This window comes from Dipodomys spectabilis, unplaced genomic scaffold (genome assembly GCF_019054845.1).
Source record: "Dipodomys spectabilis isolate Male_0828 unplaced genomic scaffold, ASM1905484v1 ptg000140l, whole genome shotgun sequence".
NCBI classification, from domain to species: Eukaryota; Metazoa; Chordata; class Mammalia; order Rodentia; family Heteromyidae; genus Dipodomys; species Dipodomys spectabilis.
Window position 1 is genome coordinate 28,241,843 of NW_024870817.1, and position 22,109 is coordinate 28,263,951.

Sequence of the window (22,109 nt, forward strand, 5' to 3'; positions counted from 1 at the left end):
GAATGAGACAATAAAAGAAACTAGTCACAAGTATATGGGTTTGAATCCCAAGCTGTGCAACCTTGGAAAATTACTAACCCATTTATAGCTGACATAACTACAACACTTGCACAGCTGCTGTGAGAATTAGCAGAAACAATGTATACTTAAACATACACACACAGTGGCACAGAAGACATTTTAGTAATGGTTAACACCAATTACTTCCTATTCCTTACTCCCAGCCTGATCCTCTTTCACTCTATGCTTGGCAGTAGTTCTTCCATTCTTTTAAAGACTTTCTTAGCTACCAAAACCACTTCCAACACTAATCACCAAATATCTCTAATGGATATACAGTATTAATTTTATATCAAATATGGCACAGTACTAATTTCAGACTAACATTAGCTTTTATTTTAGCCCAAATCAGTTTCTACTATACCATAAAATATCTACTAGATACAAACACATGCCATATTATGGAAAAAATATTTTGTATGAAGACTATCCTTTCTTAACACAGCCTCATCTAAGTCTTTCCTATTTTCTTTAATCTTTTTTGAATACATAATTCTATTTAAATGTTCTTACCCGTGATATTGTTAAAGAGCTAACAGGAAACTTCCTCTCATATGTTTTGTCCATTAAGGATGCAAGATCAGCTGTGAAGACAAGGAGAAAGAATCTTGTTAAAAACACACAATCCTTAGGAAAAACCTAACAGATACAACTTCTGCCAGATGGCTGCTAACATTATAAAGTCTATAATAAAACAGATGCTCATTCTTGCTCTTTTTTAGAAATTGTTTTTATAAAAATTAAAGAGGTGGAATCTTTAACTTCCATTTCCTGCATAGGGAACAGGAAATGTCTCTTCTCCATTTTTCCTCCCCTTCCTCTCTCATTCTCACCCTATGATCAGAAACTGGCATCTGTATCTATCCTCTGAATCCTATTGCTAGAAGGGACAAAAGGTATTTAAAAAACAAGGTGGCTGCATAGTAGCTCATGCCTATAATCCTAGCTACTTATGAGGTGGAGATCTAAGGATCTTGGGTAAGGAGCCAGCCCAGGCCGACAAACTGGAGACTCTAATCTCAAGAAAGGTTAAGTGGAAGTGTGGCTCAAGTGGTAGAGCAGACTGATGAGTAAACAAAAGGAGTTCAAGAGCTGGTACTGGCATGTGTGACAGTATGCATGCATGCATGCACGCGCACACACACGCATGTGCACACGCACGCGTGTGTACACACACACATCACAAACACCAACATCTGCTCCCTTGCCCTTATCTTCTATGTGTCCCCTTTTCTTTGATCCCCTTAAGAGCAACACTGCTTTGAAGAGTTTTGTTCTTATTGTTGTTATTGTTACTGTTTTTTTGGTTTTATAACAGGCTGTAATATAGGCTGGCTTTAGACTCACAATCTGCCTGCCTCTGCTTCCCAAGTGCAGGGGAATGGCAGGTACACCCAGCAAAAAGTCATCTTTGATACAACTGTTAACTGCTTCCTAGTTCCCAGTCTTCAACTCTAACCAAATTTTGGTTTCTGTTACTCCACTAACACCAATGATCACTTCCACACTGGGAAATTGAATAGCTAATTGTCCACCCTCACCTTACTTTTCCCTTCTATTTGTGGGAGACCATTCCATCCTTCAAGAAGCATTTACTGGGCTGGGAAGGTGGCTTAGTGGTAGAGTGCTTGCCTTGCATGCCTGAGGCCCTGGGTTCAATTCCTCAGCACCACATAAGCAGGGAGAAAAAAAAAAAAACGGAAGTGGCGCTGTGGCTCAAGTGGTAGAGCACTAGCCTTGAGCTGAAGAGCTGAGGGACAGCGCCCAGGCCCAGAGTTCAGGCTCCACGACCGACAAAAAAAAAAAAAAGTATTTATTCTATTTCTCTCTTTCTTATTTTTTTTTTTGGGGGGGGGGGGGTTGCTTGTTTTTTCCGGATTCTTCTTTTTGACCTCTAGATGTTGAAATGGACTACATCTTAGTAACAGACTCTTTCCTATACTATCAGTACTCAGTCTCTAGGTAATTTCTCTATGATCATCACTTGAAGACTATTGGCTCCATGTCTCACTGTGACTTAAACCTTTAACTGCGTTTCAATTATATAGTTGTTTTTTCATTTGGGTGACTAGTAGATCTTTAAGGATTATGTGTCCTTTTAGTTCTTCAACCCTCCACTCTAAACCTGCTTTTCCTGTCTTGGTATAAAGGGGATGAGAAACCACTGGAGGTCAAAAAAGAGATATCACCCTAGACTCCATTCTTTTCTATCCTTTAACCAACTGATCAACAACTCCTATAGGTTCTAGAGTATATAAAACAAATATCATCACTACTACCACCAAGCTCCAATCTCTCATCTCCCCGCTTTACTCAATAACCACCTTACACTATAACCTCTACCAGTAGGCTGAGTAAGGCTTTGAAAAGACAAATCAGATCCTGTGATTCTCTTTCCTTAACCAGCTAATAACTTCTATTATACTTAGAATAAAATCCCAGAGTATTTTCTAGAAATGACAAATGCCTACCAAAGTTAGTCTCTTGATTTTTGATTATCCCCCCACCCCCAGCTTATAATAAAAAGTAAAAATTACGCAGACAAGGGCTGAATCCACTAATATATTCTCAGTCCTTAGAACAGTCCCATGAAAAGTACTCAGAGAATATTTAAGAAATGAATAAAAGGAGAAGGGGAAGAAGGAGACACCAAGATCATCAATGAATGTGTTCACAGATAATCTCTTGCTGTGCATTTAGCTATTTTCTTTTCTCTCTTCCCTAGAGTAATAACCACAGTGACTCAGTAGCAAATAGGGAAAATAACTTCCTAAGCCTTTTAAAACCTGACAAAATACAAACATTAATGGTTTTTCTTATAACTACCTTGAAAGGGCTGAAACCAAATGATTAAAGAATATAAAAAAATAATAATGGCCCTAAACTCTTTTAAAGAAGGCAATCAATGTTGTCAAAGCTACTTGCTCAAACTTGATAGCAAACAGCTCTCTCTGTTCCAAGCCTTTATGATCATCTCCTGGTAGATGGAGGCTCTATGCTGTAATGACAGGCAATACTAAAGAATGACTTCCCTTTGCTTAAAATTTATACCTTAAAAGCATTTTGCAAGCCAGGCGCCAGTAGCTCATGCCTGTAATCCTAGCTACTCAGAAGGCTGAGATCTGATGATCACAGTTCAAAGCCAGCCCGGGCAGGAAAGTCCGTGAGACCCTTATCTCCAATAAACCACTAGAAAACCAGAAGTGGCGTTGTGGCTCAAGGGGTAGAGCACTCGCCTTGAGCTGAAGAGCACAGGGATAGCGCCCAAGCCCAGAGTTCAAGCCCCATGACTGACCAAAAAAAAAAAAGCATTTCAGGTGCTAGTGGCTCACACCTATAATCCTGGCTACTCAGAAGGCTGAAATCTAAGGATTGAGGTTTGAAGCCAGCCCAGGGAGGAAAGGCTGTGAAACTCTCATCTCTAATTAACCACCTAAAAACTGGAAGTAAAGTTGTGGCTCAAAATGGAAGCTTTGAGCCAGAAAGCTCATGAGTTTAAGCCCCATGACCACCACCAACAAAAAAAGCAGTGAGGGAGAGGGGAGGGATAACAAAGAGGGGGAATGAGTATTAATTATGGTAAATGTAGCTTACTTCTATGTACAGAAATGGAACAAGGAAACCTGTTGAAATTGATTTGAGAAGTGTGTAGAGCACCAGAGGCTCACATCTAATCCTAGCTACTCAGGAGGCTAAGATCTGAGGATGGCAGTTCAAAGCCAGCTGCATGAAACTTTTATCTCCAATTAACCACCGAAAAGCTAGAAGTGGAGCTGTGTCTCAAGTGGTAGAGCATTAGCCTCAAGCAAAAAGCTCAGGAACAGTAACCTGGCCTTGAGTTCAAGCTGCAGGACCAACATACACACACACACACACGCACGCACGCACGCACAGAAAAGGGAGTAAGATGGAGGTGAATGAGGGGAGATCACTGTACACACACACACACACACACACACACACACACACACACACACACAGAAAAAGGAGTAAGATGGAGGTGAATGAGGGGCGATCACTGTACATGTGTGGAAATGTCACAGTGAAATGTACAAATAATACTAATGCTAATAAAAAGCATTTCAAAAGCAGGCTACTGGCTGAATAAAAAAGGGCTTCCTGGCCCCCTTCCTCGTGGCTTTCACACAGAACATGGTGTCTATCTATAACAAAACACTGGACTGAGGTGTCCTAACTGACCACCTGAGTGTGGCAACCAGAGTCCACCAGAAGCCGTCACATCATGGAATCTTCAGTCAAGTGGAAGTGGCCAGGCCCCAAAAAGACAACAGCTGCAGAGCCAGTATCTGATGAGAAACATTTGCATACTGCAAGTCAGAGAGCAGTTTACTGCTCAGTATCATGTGACCTCACATTATAGCACTGGCGTGATGAATGAGGCGGAAAACAGCACTGCACGGAGCAGGGAGGGCCGGGACAGCTGCAGCCTGCAGAGGGCTGGCACCCCAGGCTTCTGGAGCGTGGGCTTCCACCATCAAAGTCACACTTCATGTTGGCCCAGTGATGGGCCAGCAGATGCCCAAAGGGAGGTGCCAAAAAGATGGTTTCCAGCAGGCCCTGAACACATACTGCAGTTTATGGATGTGAACAAAGGGAAGACGAAACTGCAATAAGAACTCTTCATTGATCAAAATTAAAGGCTGAACAAAGTAGAGTTAAGTTTGAAGATGAAAGGCAGGCTAGTATGAAATGGCTCTAGCTTGACGACCATATTATCACTGATGATACAAGAACACAGAAGATTTTACTGAGGACTGAGCTAGTGTAAGTAATAGAGTGGGATGGAACTTTAAACTGGTGGGCACTTGAACCTCCCTGAGGGACTTTAAAACTTTAGATTCATAGGCCTCGCATCCAGGAGATACTAAATCTGTGGGTTTGAGGTAAACCAGAAACATCCACATTTTTAAGCAACAGCCCTGGTAAACTCTGGTGCAGCCAGTCAAGCACTATCTACTGTTATGTTTGAGAATTATCATGGCAGGAAGAAATACAAAACAGGTTTTTAGGTATTTGCTTCTAAGCTCAACCTCAAACAGGAATCCTATTTCTGGAACAAGCTCAGCTATCCATCCTTTCAAAAATACTTCCCACAATAAAAATAAAACACTAAGATATTAAACATTTCCCCCCAAACAAGTGGCTGAGTTTTCAATTAGACAGAAGTAAGATTGCTAGGAACCAGAGACCACATGAAAGCACAAACTCTGAGGGCTTTAAGAGAATACTGTGTGTGTGCACCAGCACATGGATATGTACATATATGTGTCAGTAGTGGGGACTGAACTTTTGTGTTCTTGTTTGGCGGTTTTTGTTCAAGACTGGTGTTCTACCATTTGAACCACAGCTCCACTTATGGCTTTTTGCTGGTTATGGAGATAAGTCTCATGGATTTGGCTGCCCAGGCTGACTTCAAACTGAGAGCCTCAGACCTCAGCCTCCTGAATAGCTAAGATTACAAGCATGAGTCATTGGTGCCTGTCTTAAGGGAATATTAATGGTGACTGGCATCCTGAGGATATAAAATCAAGATTTGTGTAAAATAAGGTGATTCAGAGATCCTCAGGTAGAACCAGGCCAACTAGGACTACACCTGTAAAGAAAACAATGCACATTGCGAAGTAAACAGGGGCTATTTCCCCCAAAGACCTATTTTTTTTGCAAGGAGGGGGGAGAGGGGAGGCTGGATGTTAGTAGAGTTTGAACTTTTGCTGACCAGGTAGACATGCCACTTGCCTATTTCTGTGAAAAATGCCACTGGAATTTCAGAAGTGTTGACTATGTCAACCTCACTGAATAGTATGGACATCTCAACAGTACTGACTGTCCTAATCCAGGAACAACAACAAAAAACAAACAGATGAGACTAATAACAATTATACAGATATCTAAATATATCAGTAACTATGAATGACTGAATGACAATCTAAACAGACTACATCTTCTACCAAATGACAATGATTATGTGATTGGCTAATAAAGCAAACATCTAGCTATATAAACCATATACACACAGAAGAGTTTAAAATAAAAGTATATGAACAAGATAAACAGTAGCCAAAAGAAAGCTGGTACAGCTATAATCCAGACTTAATAGTCTCAGTGTTTTTATAGAATGTATCACTACATAATGCTTTTATCAGGAAAGCCATTTTAACCTGTTGAATACTGAAGTTCCAAGCTTCACAATGTTGATAAAACCTTCAGAAAAGAATGGCAGCCTTCTTAGTGACCACAAAATCTACAGTAGATGAACTAGAAAAAAAAGCCTCTTCTAAAAGTAGGTGATCTCAAGGTCAGTGCTATGATGAGGAAGGTCACCAAAAGGGGTTCACATGTAGAGGCTGGTAGCTGTAGTGAGAAATTATTCCAGTTTTAATGACTTCTATGTAACTATACATTACTGTTACCCTATATAGGCAATATTAAGTTCTTTTAGGCTTGGGGACAAATATGTACCATATCTAATTTAGGTAATAAATCATTATAATTCTAGGACTGATCTTGAAAAACTTATGTTGAAAATAGGTCTTTCTTCCATTTTAAAAGAAAAGTAAGAACAGATAACCCATCATGCATAGAAGCAAGGAAAGTAGGAAAAGTTAACCTGGGAACCAGTTTGATGAGAGGTTTGTAGATTTCCTACTACTTATTTTTCTGAACAAGAAGCTTTAAACAAATAGGTTCAATAAAAGATAACTATGACAGTAAGTTGTGTATACATATAACTAGGAAAATGACTCATCTCTAGAACTGTCAATTGATGGTAAATATTAAAAGTCTAATAGATGTCACAGAAATGCAAATACAGTACTGACAGGAAAGCAGACTTCAGAAAATATACATAAGGTCTTCAAAGCAGGATCTGAAAAATTACTCAGTCAAAGCTTTCACAGAAAAAATTGTAAAAGTAAACCTCCACTGAAATAGGAAAGCATCTGTAATACACAGACCTGAACTCAAGCCACCAATGATATACTACTCTTTGGATTGAGGAAGGAAGGAGAAAGGAAGGGAGGAAGGGGGTGGGTGGGGGGGGGGGATGTTCCTTGCTTTGTGATCATTTGCAAACAGAAGTCTCAGAAACACAAATTAATTTCGGCCCATAAATCCAAGGATCAGGATGGGGAAACAGAAGAAAGAACAGAATGACTATGAGCTGATCACTGTTGAAGCCCCAGGCGGTTCAGGGGCCGGGTACACTGGTCCACCTTCTTGTGTGCCTTCCTGTTCCCGTTCCCTTTCTCTTATGGCCCTCAGTGCTGGAGGCACTGGCCAGGCCGCTGGCGTGGAAAGAATGTTCCATCTCCTGCACAGGTTTGCTCACTGTGTGACAATTCGCCGATCACTCACAGATGATGATCGGCGCGTGTTGGTAAGCACAGCAAATGCAAAAAAGCACTTATAGATGAGAAAGCCTACCACTTCAGTGCATGGAGCTCAGGTCCTACAGCCTTCCTGAGAAGGCCACAAGGCAAAACCCGCAGGGCAGATGGCTCCACTCCCACACTGCCCAGCTCCAATGGGGACGGCAGGAATGAAGGCCTCACATCGGCCCTGCTCCCTCCTCCAATCAGCGAGCCCGGCCAGAGCACCTCACGGCCCTTCTGCTCAACGGCGTCCAATCACAGCACTCCACATGCTGATCGCAACTCTGTGCCCCTCACCCAAAGGCTGCACTGCAGCCCGGCGGGTTCCCCCACAGGGGCCGCACTGCCATCTACCGTCCAGTCTAAAGAATGCAGGCGTGTCTGAAGCCCGTCTCAAAACTTCTTCACCTCAAACGTTTTCCATAAGGAAAAAAGAAAAAAAGAAAGGAACACTGGCTTCTAAGTCAGGCCACTGGGCAAGCACGACGGCTGTGCCTGATATACAGGTGCAGACACCAGGGGTGAAAATGGAAAACTGCAGACCTCGGACACAAATGGATGTCTGCCTCCTAGGGCAGATTTCACATCACACTGCCTGTGGAAGGCACAGGCTTGTGGGCATGCAGAGTAAGAAAGGGATTAAGGCGGGGTACTCTAAGAAGAGGGGCCTGAGTGGCAGGGAAGCACTTGGTGATTGGCTGCTACTGCTTCTCCAAGTACCAGTCTTATCGGAGGGGGACACACTCCTGCACGTGGCTTTTGTGTTATAGATAATTATCATTTTTTGGCAAACAGCTTCTGCTTATTCAGGTACCTGTGACAAAGTCCCTAGATTTGTGTTGGGATAACAGAATTGACTACAACTAACCCCAACACCAAACATGGCAGCCTCATGACCCCATCTTTCCTTCCTATCTAGGAAGGTGACAACAATTAGCTTTCTGGAGTTCACCAGGCATTTATGGGTGCTTCCATAAGTACTTGGTTTATAATCCATTTATCGCACATTAGAACCTCTGCTACATCATGATTTGAAGCTATCTTAGTGTCAGCACAAGAACAGTTGCTCCTAGAAAAGAGTAACACGTGCTCTAGAGGGCATTTTAGTATGAGGGGTCTTTTTTGACTGTCACAATGACTGGCATTACTGGCACTTTGGGAACAGAATACAGAGAAGTTGGATAACCTACAATGTTGCAACTTCCATGTATTGAAACAGTTTCTGTTGGAAGGCAGGGCTCATGGTACAGAAGGGGATACAAATAGGCAAGGAAAAATCCTATGGAATGGAATGGATATTATATGATCTTTGAATTTAACTTCAAGAGAATAAATGAAGAATACGTATGCAAAGTATTGATTGTAACAGGCTCTGGGGGATTCATAATGAGAACAAACTACAAGCTCCTTTAGGAGCAGCTAGGAACCCTCATTTTCAGATCCTCCAGCTGTTTCTGCTCTGCTGGGACTGCTCCCTGCCATGCTCTCCTTCCAGAGCACACAGCCTTCTCTGCAATCACATTATCAGTGGAAAAAATGATCACTCTGAAACACAGTACAGTAGCCATTAGTGGGAGGATGATCTCCCACTAATGGGGCAAATCCACAAACAAAGGGAGACTTTATTCTTATCTGACACAAGCCCAAAGAAACAGTGGGAGAAGTCTGGGGGAAAATATTAGATCAACACTGGAACTGATTCAAAAGTGACATCAGTCTCATAAAACTATCACCAGTCTATTAATTTTGCCAATGTCCTACTGATGTTACATGGACTAAAGGACAAGTAGAATCTACTGCTTTCAATATGGATGTTTTTAAAAGGTGCTCATTGAACCAGTGACTTCTTTTAGGCCTTGGGATTTTATACAAAAAGTCTATTATCTGTTTGATAATACACAAACATATAATGATGACCTTTTGCCTGGGAAGATGTTTGCTAACATTTCCTACATAGCTTACATGAGACTCCCCCGTTGATTTCAAACTTATCACTTGATACTAAAAATGAAAAGAGCCAATAGGGTTGAAGACCACAAAAGGAATTAAGGAAATGAACAATCAGAAGTCAGGCAGAGTGACACACTAATCCTAACTATTCTGGAAATTGGGAAGATCGCTGTAATCCTAACTACTCAGAAGACTGGGATTCAAGACTGGCCCATGTAAAGTTTGTAAGAAGTTATCCCTATCAATTAAAAAAAAAAAAAAAAGAGCATGTTGGAACATGCCTGCATTTCAGCTATATAGGAAACTAAGTACCAGGATTATGGTCCAAGCTGGCCAGGCAAAAAGTGAAACCCTATCTGAAAAACAAGCAAAGCAAAAAGTGATGGGAGCATGGCTCAAGTGGTAGAGTACCCGCTTAGCAAGGGCAAGGTACTAAGTTCAAATGCTTGTACTACAAACAAACAAAAAATATAAAGAAAGAAAAAGAGTAAACAGATGAAAAATTAAAAAGGTAAAAAGAACACAGTAAAATAAAAAAAATGTAAAAGGGATCAAAGTGTAAAAGTATACAGAATTCTATAAAACAGACAGGCTACATGAAAACTATATAATCAAAATAGACAAAAGCACAAAAAAGACAAGATATTTATAAAGCTTTACATAATATTTATAAAGCTTTATGTAACTTCAAAGCAAAGTGAAATATTAAAAATGTAGAAGAAACCAGGCACTGATGGCTCACACCTGTAATCCTAGCTACTTAGGTGGCTGAGATCTGAAGATCAGGGTTTGAAGCCAGTCTAAGCACAGAAATCTGAGACTCTTTTTTTTGTTTTTTGGTCCAGTTGTGGGGCCTGAACTCTGGGCCTGGCCGCTGTCCCTCGGCTCTTCAGCTCAAGGCTAGCGCTCTACCACTTGAGCCACAGTGCCACTTCTGGCTTTTTTCTTTTTGCTTATGTGGTGCTGAGGAATCGAACCCAGGGCCTCATGCATGCAAGGCAAGTGCTCTACCACTGAGCCACCTTCCCAGCCCAAATCTGAGACTCTTATCTCTAATAACCAGCAAAAAGCCAGAAGTGTATATATGGCTCAAGTGGTAGAGTGCCAACCTTACTTAGGAAAACCTAAGGGACAGCACTCAGGCCATGAGTTCAATCTCCAGCACACACAAAAAAATACAGCACAGCAAAAAATGATTTTGCCATGTGTAAAAGTCTAATTCTTTTGTGTGTGGGGGGGGGGGGGGGGGATAAGTTCTTTCTTTTATCTTGTAATTGGAAAAAATGTGAATGCTGGATTATATTCTTTTTTTTTTTTTTTTTGGTTGGTTGGTCATGGGCCTGAACTCTGGGCCTGGGCGCTGTCCCTTAGCTCTTCAGCTCAAGGTAAGTGCTCTACCACTTAAGCCACAGCACCACTTCTGGCTTTTTCTGCTTATGTGGTGCTGAGGAATCAAACCCAGGGCCTCATGCATGCAAGGCAAGCACTCTACCACTGAGCCACCTTCCCAGCCCCTGGATTATATTCTTTAAATATAATTTCATTACATGTTTTTCTTACTTTTCTCAGACTTCTTTGAATCCTATGCAAAATCAGAACTATGTAAAGATATGTAGATATAACTAATGACTAAAGTTTAATTTGTCAAGTGAACTGTCACTCTTGATCATAAGAATACTGTTATAGTAATTGCTATAGGATGGAAGAGAAAGCTTGTAGTGTAGTAAATTAGAGATACATAACCTTATAACAAGAAAAGTTTAAATGTAACCCATAATTATTATTATATTTTCTTTTTTTGGGTCCAGTCTTGGGGCCTGAACTCTGGGACTGGGAGCTGTCCCTCAGCTCTTCAGCTCAAGGCTAGAGCTCTACCACGTGATCCACAGCGCCACTTCTGGCTTTTTTATTTTGCTTATGTGGTGCTGAGGAATCGAACCCAGGGCCTTGAGCATGCAAGGCAAGCACTCTACCCCATAATTATTTTTAAGTGAAGTAAAACTAATTGTTATTTAAAAGAAATTATATTTTTTCTATTTTTTCTTTGTAATTCTATTTTTCTCAGTGTAATAAAAAATAACAAGACCAAAATCTCCGAGACATTGCTGTTTGAAATTTCTATTTAAAAAAATCTTAAGCTGTTTTTTTGAATTATCTGAGTGTTTAATATATTACATTTTAGTCACATATTTTTAATCTAGTAAGAGCTTACTGAAGTTATTTTTGAGAACAAGTTTTAATTATTTAGTTCTAAAAATGCTAGGAATTTCTTTTAGTCAAACACAATAGTGTTAATTATAATTTGATTATTTTTCAGTTCTAAAGACTCAGATGAAATGTTAAATACAAAATTCATTTTATATTTATATCAAAGTATAAAATGAAAAAAAATTAGTATTTGAATTAACTGGTATAAATGACTAGCAATTAAAGTCAAATTAATTACCTAAATTGACTTTTCTCATTGTTTATTGTTAAATTTATATTTGTTAAATGCTTATTTTACACATGTAAATATATGTATACATATGCATATATTTTTATGTGTATATATGTAGACATTGTATATAAAATTGTAAGGCTATGAAAATTTCCAAAGATAAATTATGCTATTTCTCCTTTAAAAGCTTATACAGGGCTGGGAAGGTGGCTCAGTGGTAGAGCAGTTGCCTTGCATGCCTTAGTCCCTGGGTTCGATTCCTCAGCACCACATAAGCAAAAAGAAAAAAGCTGGAAGTGGCGCTGTGGCTCTAGTGGTAGAGTGCTAGCCTTGAGCTGAAGAGCTGAGGGACAGCACCCAGGTCCAGAGTTCAGGCCCCATGACCAGACCAAAAAAAAAAAAAAAAAGTGTATACAATTTACATAATTTTCCTAATTTTTTTTTTTTTTTTGTCAGTCATGGGACCTGAACTCAAGGCTAGCGCTCTACTACTTGAGCCACAGCACCGCTTCCAGCCTTTTCTGCTTATGTGGTGCTGAGGAATCGAACCCAGGGCCTCTATGCATGCAAGGCAAGCGCTCTACCACTGAGCCACCTTCCCAGCCCAATTTTCCTCAATTTTGATCCATTTAAGTCATAAGTGGACTCCTAACTGAAGTTATGTATAATGAAATATGGAAACATCAATGTTATCAAGGTATCTGTAAAAGTACATAAAATTAAAAAGTCTAATTCTTTATGAGACTTAGAATATAGTTCTCTCAACTGAATCATCAGAAAGTACTGTTTCTTAATTGCAACATGAGTATTTGATAGGAAACACATGGGCTAGATAGAATACACAATAGGAAGATACCTACCAAGATGACAATGTTCTTTTTCTCTTGCTTCCCATTTGTGGCTGTCTGAGTAGGCTGCAGAAAGCAGGAATCGCTTACCTAAGAGAAAATGGCAAGGATCTCAACAGGTCGAATTCCACAGCAATTTTATTTATTTACTTTAGTAAACATGTTCTCAATCACTAGATTATATATTTTATGTCTTTTGTTGCTGTTGTTATTGTTGTTGTTGTTTTGCTTTTTTCCCCAGGCTTGAACTCAGGGCCTGGATGCTGTTTTTGTGCTTTTCGGATCAAAGCTAGCACTCTAACCCTTGAGCCACAGCTTCACTTTTGGTTTATTTTCTTTGTTATTTTGAGAGAGAGAGAGAGAGAGAGAGAGAGAGAGAGTGTGTGTGTGTGTGTGTGATCTATGGAGATAAGAATCTCATGAACAAACTCGCCTAGTCATTGTGTTTGAATTGTGATCCTCAGATCTCAGCCTCCTGAGTAGCTAGGACTACAGGACTACAGACATGGGCCAAAATTCTGATATTCAGCTTGTGTGCATGGCGTCTCACACCTGTAATCCTAGCTACTCAGGAGGCTGAGACCTGAGGATCCCAGTTTGAAGGAAACCAGAACAGGAAAGTCTTGAGATTTGTTATCTCCAATTAACTATCAAAAAGCTGGAAATAAAGCTGTGGCTGAAGTGGTAAAGCTTCAGTCTTGAGCAAAAAATGCTCAAGGACAGCATCCAGGCCCTGAGTTCAAGCCCCAGAACTGGCATACTAGTGCTCGCGCTTATGTTCGCACGCACGTGCACGCACGCACACACACACAAAATCTACAAATCTAGTATGACACTGTAATCAATACCACACAGTTCACAATTCAGTTTACAACAAAAAGCATTAGATTTCTAACAAGTAGAAAATGTAGATAAACACTACTATATCATAACCCAGATGAGCCCTAGGACACCCCCCACCTCACCCTGCTTTGAGACTGAACTCACAATCTTCTGCTTGCCAACTAGGAACTCTACTACTTGAGCTACACTTCTGGCCCTAGAACTCCTTTCTAGAACACAAAGCACTTGCTGAGCTATTGTCTAACTCATTAACTGACTATTAATATTATTAGACCTGAAAATATCTTCATGTGACTTTTACTAACATATTGACTCCTACTTTACATAAAGCAAAAGAAGTATCTTACTCAGTGACCCAGCCCCCAAGGAGGACAAAGAGAAACTCAAAGAACCAAATCTGTGCCAGCACACAGGAGGGCCTGCTGGATTCCTAGCACCTTGTGCAATGTCTCTTTCTTCATAACTTCAGTACACAGGATAGTACAACACTGACCACTACTATTCTGACCACTTGGGATTTGGGAATGCTGGTAAGTAGCTTGACTTGGAGTGGTTGAAACAGTTGGTCCATTACAGAAAAAGAGGGGAAAACTACTGTGCTTTGTACAAGTTCATATCAAATCAGTATTTGAAACACTTTGATGCTTCTATGCATTGTTAGAATGGAGGTACAGAGCCCCAACAATCAAGGGGAAAGGAAAATTAGTGTAATACAAATGTTACATTAATAATTTTCTGTTTATGGAATAATGACAAGGAAAAAAAAGACTGAACTACAAACTGTGCAGATGCAATTTAAAGAAAAAACATTTTCAATTTGTGGTTGAAGCAGTGAATACAGAACACATATGGAGTACTGAATGTGTGCATACATATTTATGGCACGTAGATAGTCAATAAGTACGTTTCTGGAAAGGAGCTTAATATCATTTGCCAACAAGGAAAAGGAAACCACATGGAGATAGGACATCAGACTCATTATGGTTACTATAATGAAAATGACAACCATTGGTGAGGATGCAGAGAAACTAGACCCTCACACATAGTTGGTGAGAATGGAGAATGATGCACCTGTTTTGGAAAAGTTTGGTAGTTCTTCAAAATAATATGGAGCTACCACAGGATCTGATAATTCTACTCCTAGATATGTATAAGAAAAATGAAAACATGTGCCCTCACAAAGCTGTACACAAATGTTCCTGGCAGTATCACTAATAAAAGGTAGACACAAAAATATCTATCAGTTGATAAACAGATATCGGTAAGTGGTATAGTCTTACAATGGAACACTGTTTAGGAATTTAAAAGATGTCAATCTCAAAAGAAATAAATATTTTAATTCCAAATATATGAAATAAAGAATAGGCAAATGTATAGACAGAAAGTAGATTGTTGTTGGAAGCTGGGTACTGGAGGCTCAGGCCTATAATCCTAGCTACTCGGGGGCCTGAGGTTAAAGGATCTCAGTTGGAAGCCAGCCTGACAAACCTGAGAATTCTAGCAAAAAGCCACTAATGAAGGTGTGGATGCAGTGACAGAGTACTATCTTCAAACAGAGAAAGCGAAGCAAGAGCAGGAGACCCTGAGTTCAAGCCTTAGTACCAGCACACACACACACACACACACACACACACACACACACACACACACACACACACACACACACACACACACACACGTAGGTTGTGGATGCAGTGACAGAGTACTATCTTCAAACAGAGAAAGCGAAGCAAGAGCAGGAGACCCTGAGTTCAAGCCTTAGTACCAGCACACACACACACACACACACACACACACACACACACACACGTAGGTTGTGGATGCAGTGACAGAGTACTATCTTCAAACAGAGAAAGCGAAGCAAGAGCAGGAGACCCTGAGTTCAAGCCTTAGTACCAGCACACACACACACACACACACACACACACACACACACACACACACACACACACACACGTAGGTTGTGGATGCAGTGACAGAGTACTATCTTCAAACAGAGAAAGCGAAGCAAGAGCAGGAGACCCTGAGTTCAAGCCTTAGTACCAGCACACACACACACACACACACACACACACACACACACACACGTAGGTTGTTGGCTGCCTTTGTTGGCTGCCTAGGGCAGGGAGTAGAAACTGGGAAAGACTGGATGACAAAGAAGACTGATAATGGGTATGGGAATTCTTTATAGAATGATAAAAATGTCCTAAGATTGGTTGTGATGGTAGCAAATGTGATTGTGGAAATGGACAAGCTTTAACGTTAAAAAGTAACTTTGAGTCCTTGCCTTGCTAATAATAAATGCTATGGAAAATTGGGCAAATTATACAGTATCCCTCAGTCTCTTTCTTCATAAATTCAGAAAATAATGCCTATCTTAACTTGGTTGTTTGAGCATATATTTAATATCCACTATGAAATGGTGCCCAGTAAGATTCCTTTCTTTAGCCAGTTCACATATATAAATCAATTTGGGAGGTCCATCTCAGCTAATTTTCCTTTCCCCTTGATTGTTGGAGCTCTGTACCTCCATTCTAACAATGCACAGAAGCATCAAAGTGTTTCAAATACTGATCTGACATGAACTTGTACAATGCACAGTAGTTTTCTCCGCTTTTTCTGTAATGGACCAACTGTTTCAACTACTCCAAGTCAAGCTACATGCCAGCATTCCCAAATCCCAAGTGGTCAGGATTTGTGATCAGAATAGTAGTGGGTCAGTGTTGCACTATCCTGTGTACTCACTCTGCTTCCCTTGGACTGCTCCTTTGATCTAGTGTTTGTTCAATGTAACTTTCTATAATGATGACAGCCACATAGGTCTACCGAACATCTAAAATAAAACTAGTTTCACAAAACTGAATTTCTGGGGAGGGGGAAAGGAGAACAACTCACAGAATGGTTTGAACACATAGCTTTGTGCTTGGTAGGCTGATGCACTACCACTTATGCTACACCTCTAGCCACTTTTTAGTGATTATTTTCAAGGATCTCATGACTTTTTCCTCCCAGATTAGCCTCTAACCTTGATCCTTCTCTGTCTTTGGAGTAGCTGTAGCTAAGATTACAGGCATGAGCCACACAGGCATAGGCATGGAACTAAAATTTTAACTTTAAGTTTAAATTTTAAATACAATCAATGCTATTGAATATGCATAGGTTAAACTTGCCAGAAGTCCACCAATTCAAACTAAAATCAAAATTTCCACTCCCTGGTTAGAATGGTTGCCCCAAATAAGTTAAGCAGTCCATGATAGTCTCTGATTAGCTATCCAGGGTCTTTAGTCTGAGAAGCATTTACTAGCAATCTTAATTAGAAAATGCTAACAGTACCTACTATAGATAATACTAAGGCGTTAGGCATTGTGCACACTAATTTGCCAACTACCAGGTAGTATAACCAGTTAATCTTCAGAAAACTTCTAGTGTTTTCAAGTTCATAGTTGATTTTTCTTCCTGAAGAAGTGCAAGAATGTGTGTTGCTTTTCTTTTTTTAATAGAGGCTAAAGGAGTTTGGTTGCTGCAAGCATCGGAAACATCCGTGTAATCGCGTAATTTAATGAAATATCCAGGCACACGACTGAAATCATTAAAAATTTGGCTTTTGTAAACATAACTTTTCCCTAATGTTATCATTACCAGCTCCACTAAAGGTTTGGGTGCGGTGCAATTCAACCCAGACACTATTTTACAAGCAGTAACTATTAGCATTTGCCATTGACAGGTGGAAAATGATGTGAAGAAAGCAAGAAATCGGGGGAGGGAGAGAAGGAAAGGAGGGAGGGGGGAGGTGGTGGGCGGGCAGGGGCGCTGGGAGGCAGGGAGGCCAGGAAGCAGGGGGGAGTTCATCAAGAGTTGTGACCCAAGTCATCAGACAGAATTTGTACTGGAAAATTCTACGCATAAAGATCAGGGTGTAGACGACCAAGTTATGAGCTGGTGGGGAACACGTTAGAAGAGAGAAAAATGTCACACAGCCCCAGGGGTAACAATTCAGGTCTGTCAGGATCACCCAAGACAACCTAACAGGGAAACCCAACCACACTGTACCCCACCCCCAGGAAAGCCCCCGCCTCTGGGCTGCCCCCCGCCTCGGGGCTGGCAGGCATCCGGACCGTGGGGGAGAAGGTGGGTCTCCCTTTTCAGTGGAAACCGACACCCTTTCAAACGGCTTTTCAAGCAACTAAACCCCAGGACCATTTATTCCGTTTCTGAAAGCCCCACCGCTCTTCTCATGCAATTCAACTTTCGTTGGGAGGCCCACGAAGCTTCCCCCTAACTACCAACCTGCCGGGGAGAAGTGAAGAGGGATGGCCATTCTCCGAGCCTGAAGGAAGCCGTGCCGCACCATGGGGGCCGCCATCTTGGCGCGTACCAAGAGCCACGCCGGGCCGGGGGAGTGAAGGTCAGCGGAGGGGGCGGGACGTTCCGGACGCGGACGAATCGCGTTCGGCGCTCCGCGCTGTCAGGGCCTACGCTGCGTCTCTCCTCCCCTACTTTTGCAGTTTGGTGCGGCCTAAGGGAAATATGGCTGCGGCCTTTCGGTGCGTGGAGCGAGCTCTGCTGCAGGCGCCACGAGCTTCGGCTTACTCTGATGTGGTCGGCTCCGGCACCACCTGCGGCCGCTGCCGCCTCCCCTGCCCCGTCGGAGGTACCCGCAGCCTCAGGCCGTGGAGGAGGGAAGGGTGGAGGAGCAGGGGGCGCTCAGCCCGGGCGGGGTCTCTGGAGCAGCGGCGCTCTGGCTCGGAGCGGGCCCGCGTCCTTGGCTGTGCCCGGGGGGCAGCAGTGGTCCCGGGGGGCAGAGCGCCCCCTTCGCGGCGCCCCGAGCCTGGAGCACGCCCGGGGCCGGACCTCGAGGGTTACAGCGCAGCTTCGCGGGGATCGGCTTGGTCTCCCAGAATTCCCCTTCCTTTTGGGTTTGCAATCCATGGAGTAGGCTCCTGGAATTTGGGGTCTCAGCTCAGGGGTCATCATTCTCGGAATCATCCCTTAGCCTCTTTATAAAAATGGTTAGGTTCGAGAAGGTAGTGAAGGATAATAAGAATATTTGTAACCTCGTATCAGGCATCGTTCTAGGGCTTTACAGACATTGTTTAGGTTCCTTCAGACGTCATCATTGGGAGAGTAAAGAAATAAGGTTAAGTCTTCTGCCCAGAGTCACAGACAACTGATTGCTACAGGAAGGATTTGAACTTGGCCTATGGTAGAGAGCAGCACCAGATTACTTCACTGGACTGCCTTTTCATAAATAAATAGCAATTGTCCCCTTAAAGTATGTGTAGTCATGAATGCAGTGCTGGGAAGTGAACTGATGAGCTTATTTCCCCAGTTCTATATATAGACGTAGCAGTTTATTATTGTTTCCCTGCTATTGTACCACACAATTTTAGTGCATGATTTGGCCAAACTTCCATCTGTGCTCATGCACAGCCAAGGATCCTAATGAAAGGATATCATTTCCAAAACTTACTAAGCAGTAATCGGTGATTTCTAATTTTATTTTAAGGATACCAAGTCCAGATCTGAAAGGCCACAACCTCTTCATTTTGTAAATCACAAAATCGAGAGTTCCAACTGACACACAGTAGCTTTTACCCCTGCTGATGCTTCTTAGGTAAACCAAACCTAAATGGGTTTGTTTTGCATTTAAATAAAAGCTATTAGGAGTTTAGTTGTTCCTTTACTGCACTTAAAGCAGAAAGCTTACTTACTAGTCCTTCAAATCCCTGCTTCCTGACTGCCAGTCCTGTACCCTGTAATTTGTAGCTTTCAACCCCCCAAAAAAAACTTGCTGCTAATTTGTATTCTGGTAGTTAGGCCTTCCCCCAGCCCTTCCCCAGGGATAAAATCATGTAACTGATTATATATATTAGGAGAAATAAGGTTAGTTAGAGATGACCAAGCTGTACTCCCATTATTTACTAAGTATAAAACATTCTAAGTTACTTTTCTTCTTTTAATTTTTAGCTAAAAGATACCTACTTACAGATAATATTGTGAAATTAAAAGAATTTCAACAGAAGAAGGTGGTTGTTGCCTATAATCTTCCTGGTACCAAAGGTAACATAACCTTTTTGTTGATATTTTTTCATCATCTGTTATTTGAACTTCCTCTCTCTGTCCCTGTTCTCCAGTGATGACCTGTGTCATAAATAGAATCGGGAACATTTATTTAGTTTCCTATTCTACCTTTCACCCCATATGCTACTACCATAAAGTCTACAGCTCTATTTTAACCCATCTGCTATAGATCTGTGCTGATCAAAACGTGGCTTTTAGATCATCATCATCAGTTGGGAGATGGGTAGAGATGCAATGGAAAGGCCTCAATGATTCACATGAATTGTGTAGTTTAAAAACTCCAGGAAGTAGCACTGTGGCTTAAAGTGGTAGAGCTCTTGCCTTGAAGGAAAAAGCTCAGAGACAGCCCCAGGCCCTGCATTAAAGTCCCATGACCAACAAAAAACAAATGAAACAAACTCCAGATAACTTAAACTTCATTGTAACAAGAAAAACATCTGAAATGAAATCATAGGAAACAAAACAGTGATGTTTGTGATGGTGCATTTTGATAATTTTTACTCTGCTGGAAAATTCCACAGGTTCAGAAATTTGTATGAACTGTGGAATTTACTAGTGTGTTTGAGGAATATGGAGAAAACAAACAGGGAATGTTGAGAATGTGGCCTAGGGATAGAGTACTTGCCTAGCATGCGTGAAGCCCTGGGTTTGATTCCTTAGTATCACATAAACAGAAAAGGTTGGAAGTGGTGCCGTGGCTCAAGTGGTAGAGTGCTAGCCCTGAGCAAATGAAGCTCAGGGACAGTGCCCAGGCCCTGAGTTCAAGCCCCAGGACTGGGAAAAAAAAATAAAATAAAAATAATGTACTTATCCAAGCTGAGTGGTCATTATATTGTTTTCTCTACCTATAGATATGTTTGAATTTTTATTGTAAAATAAAATGAAACCAGTACAACCCAACTACCCTAGGTTCCATTCCCCCTCCCCCCCACTTTTTTGGTCGGCCATGGGGCTTGAACTCAGGGCCTGGGCTGAGTCCCTGAGCTCTTGTTCAAGGCTATCACTCTACCACTTTGAGTCACAGCTCCACTTCCAGTTTTTGAGGAGTTAATTGGAGATAATGTAATAACCCCTGGGGCCACGATAATCAACGAGGCCCCAATAGGCAGCAGGGTCCCGTGGTCTGGCCTGCTGGAAGGGGCAGGGCATCATGAGGCGAGCCTCATGCTCCACAGACCGGGCCACGGGACAGAGCAGGACATTGAGAGGCTGATGTCACTGCCCCATGGGGCGTGCTGGGGACGCAGCCTGCGTGCTTTGAGCGGGGAGCAAGGTTAGGGGGAAAACAGTTCCGAGGGAGGAGTGGGGAGTCTGGAGGAGACCTGGAGTTCTGAGGAGAGGAGAGTAAGAAAAAGACCTAGAGCCTGAGGGAGGAAGGGAGAGTGACAAGAAGAGTAGTAGGAGTGGAGGGAGAGACGGCAGGAGGGGAAAGCCTCCCGGAGCAGAGCAGGGCAGGCCTGTGGAGGTCAGGGCAAACCTTGAGAGGCATTTGGGGCCTCCTTGAGGGGCCATTCAGAACCTCCTCCGGAGGCCATTCAGGGCCTCCTCTGGAGGTCATTTGGGACCTCCCTCTAGAGAGGCCTGTGGAGAGACTCCTCCTAGAGCAGAGCAGGGCAGGCCTGTGGAGAGTGGAGGGGCCTGCAGAGAAGGAGGAAGAGAAGGAAGGGAAAAACCTTCCCCTTTGGAGCTTTGGAGGTCTGAGGTTTGGAGGTTTGCAGACCGACTAATTTGGTGGTTTGTAGACCAACTAATAAAGGTCGGGGTGGGGGTGGAGGTGGGGGTCAGGTTTGGTGGTTGAGGCTGCTCTTGGTTCTGGGTATCTAGCCCAGGACAAGTCTCAGGACCCCTTTCTGGTGTAAATAGTGTAAATAAACTTCGTTTGTTCACCTTTCACTGTGCCTCGATGGATTGTTTCACTCTACAGAGGTCATAAGTTTAAGAGTCTTACAAGGGACTTTTCTGCCTGGGCTGGCTTCAAACCATGATCCTTAGATCTCAGCCTCCTGAGTAGTTAGGAATACAGGTGTGAGCCACCAGCACTGGACTCTTTCCTCTTTTGTAATAGATCTTGTTTGTCCCTGTTGACTTTTGCAGGTACTAACCAGCTCTCCTTAAATGTCAGCACTTGCTTAACACTTCCTGTCTCCATTCTGTCTCTGTCTGTTCTTAAAGAAATCAGTCTTCCCTTATTCCGCTGATCCTAGTGCCATCTATGGGACGCAAAGATGGGAGTGGGGTGGGTATATTTATCTGCTGTTTAATTCAGTCTGCATTTCACTTCTCTTTTAATTTTTCCCTTTCTGTTTTTGAGCTGTGTGAAGTTTACAGGCAGGGCTCCAGGTCACTGTCTAGACACTGTTTCTCCTTTGTCACAAACAAAAACTACCAGTCCTTTAAAGAGCAGCAAACCTATTTAGTGATGGAGTGCTTTCTGTTTAGAGGATTGGTCTTTTTGTCATGTACCATTGAATAGTAAAGATACCAAGAGGATTCAAA

At 42.1% G+C, this 22,109-nt stretch overlaps 2 protein-coding genes across 2 annotated transcripts in view; one reads left to right on the forward strand and one right to left on the reverse strand.

Annotated features, from left to right (window-relative positions):
- The window catches only part of Mrps27 (mitochondrial ribosomal protein S27), an 86,974-nt gene extending 69,076 nt beyond the window's left edge, over window positions 1–17,898 (reverse strand). Inside the window, exons 1-3 of the mRNA XM_042690681.1 lie at window positions 17,820–17,898; window positions 12,702–12,779; window positions 574–644 (exon numbers count right to left, since the gene is read on the reverse strand). Of these exons, the coding sequence (XP_042546615.1) occupies window positions 574–644; window positions 12,702–12,779; window positions 17,820–17,895 (225 nt within the window). The 5' untranslated portion in view covers window positions 17,896–17,898. The remainder of the gene's footprint in view (window positions 1–573; window positions 645–12,701; window positions 12,780–17,819) is intronic.
- A 161-nt stretch (window positions 17,899–18,059) lies between these two features.
- The window catches only part of Ptcd2 (pentatricopeptide repeat domain 2), a 30,612-nt gene continuing 26,562 nt past the window's right edge, over window positions 18,060–22,109 (forward strand). The window contains exons 1-2 of the mRNA XM_042691055.1: window positions 18,060–18,183; window positions 19,500–19,592. Coding sequence (XP_042546989.1) covers window positions 18,060–18,183; window positions 19,500–19,592 — 217 coding nt within the window. The remainder of the gene's footprint in view (window positions 18,184–19,499; window positions 19,593–22,109) is intronic.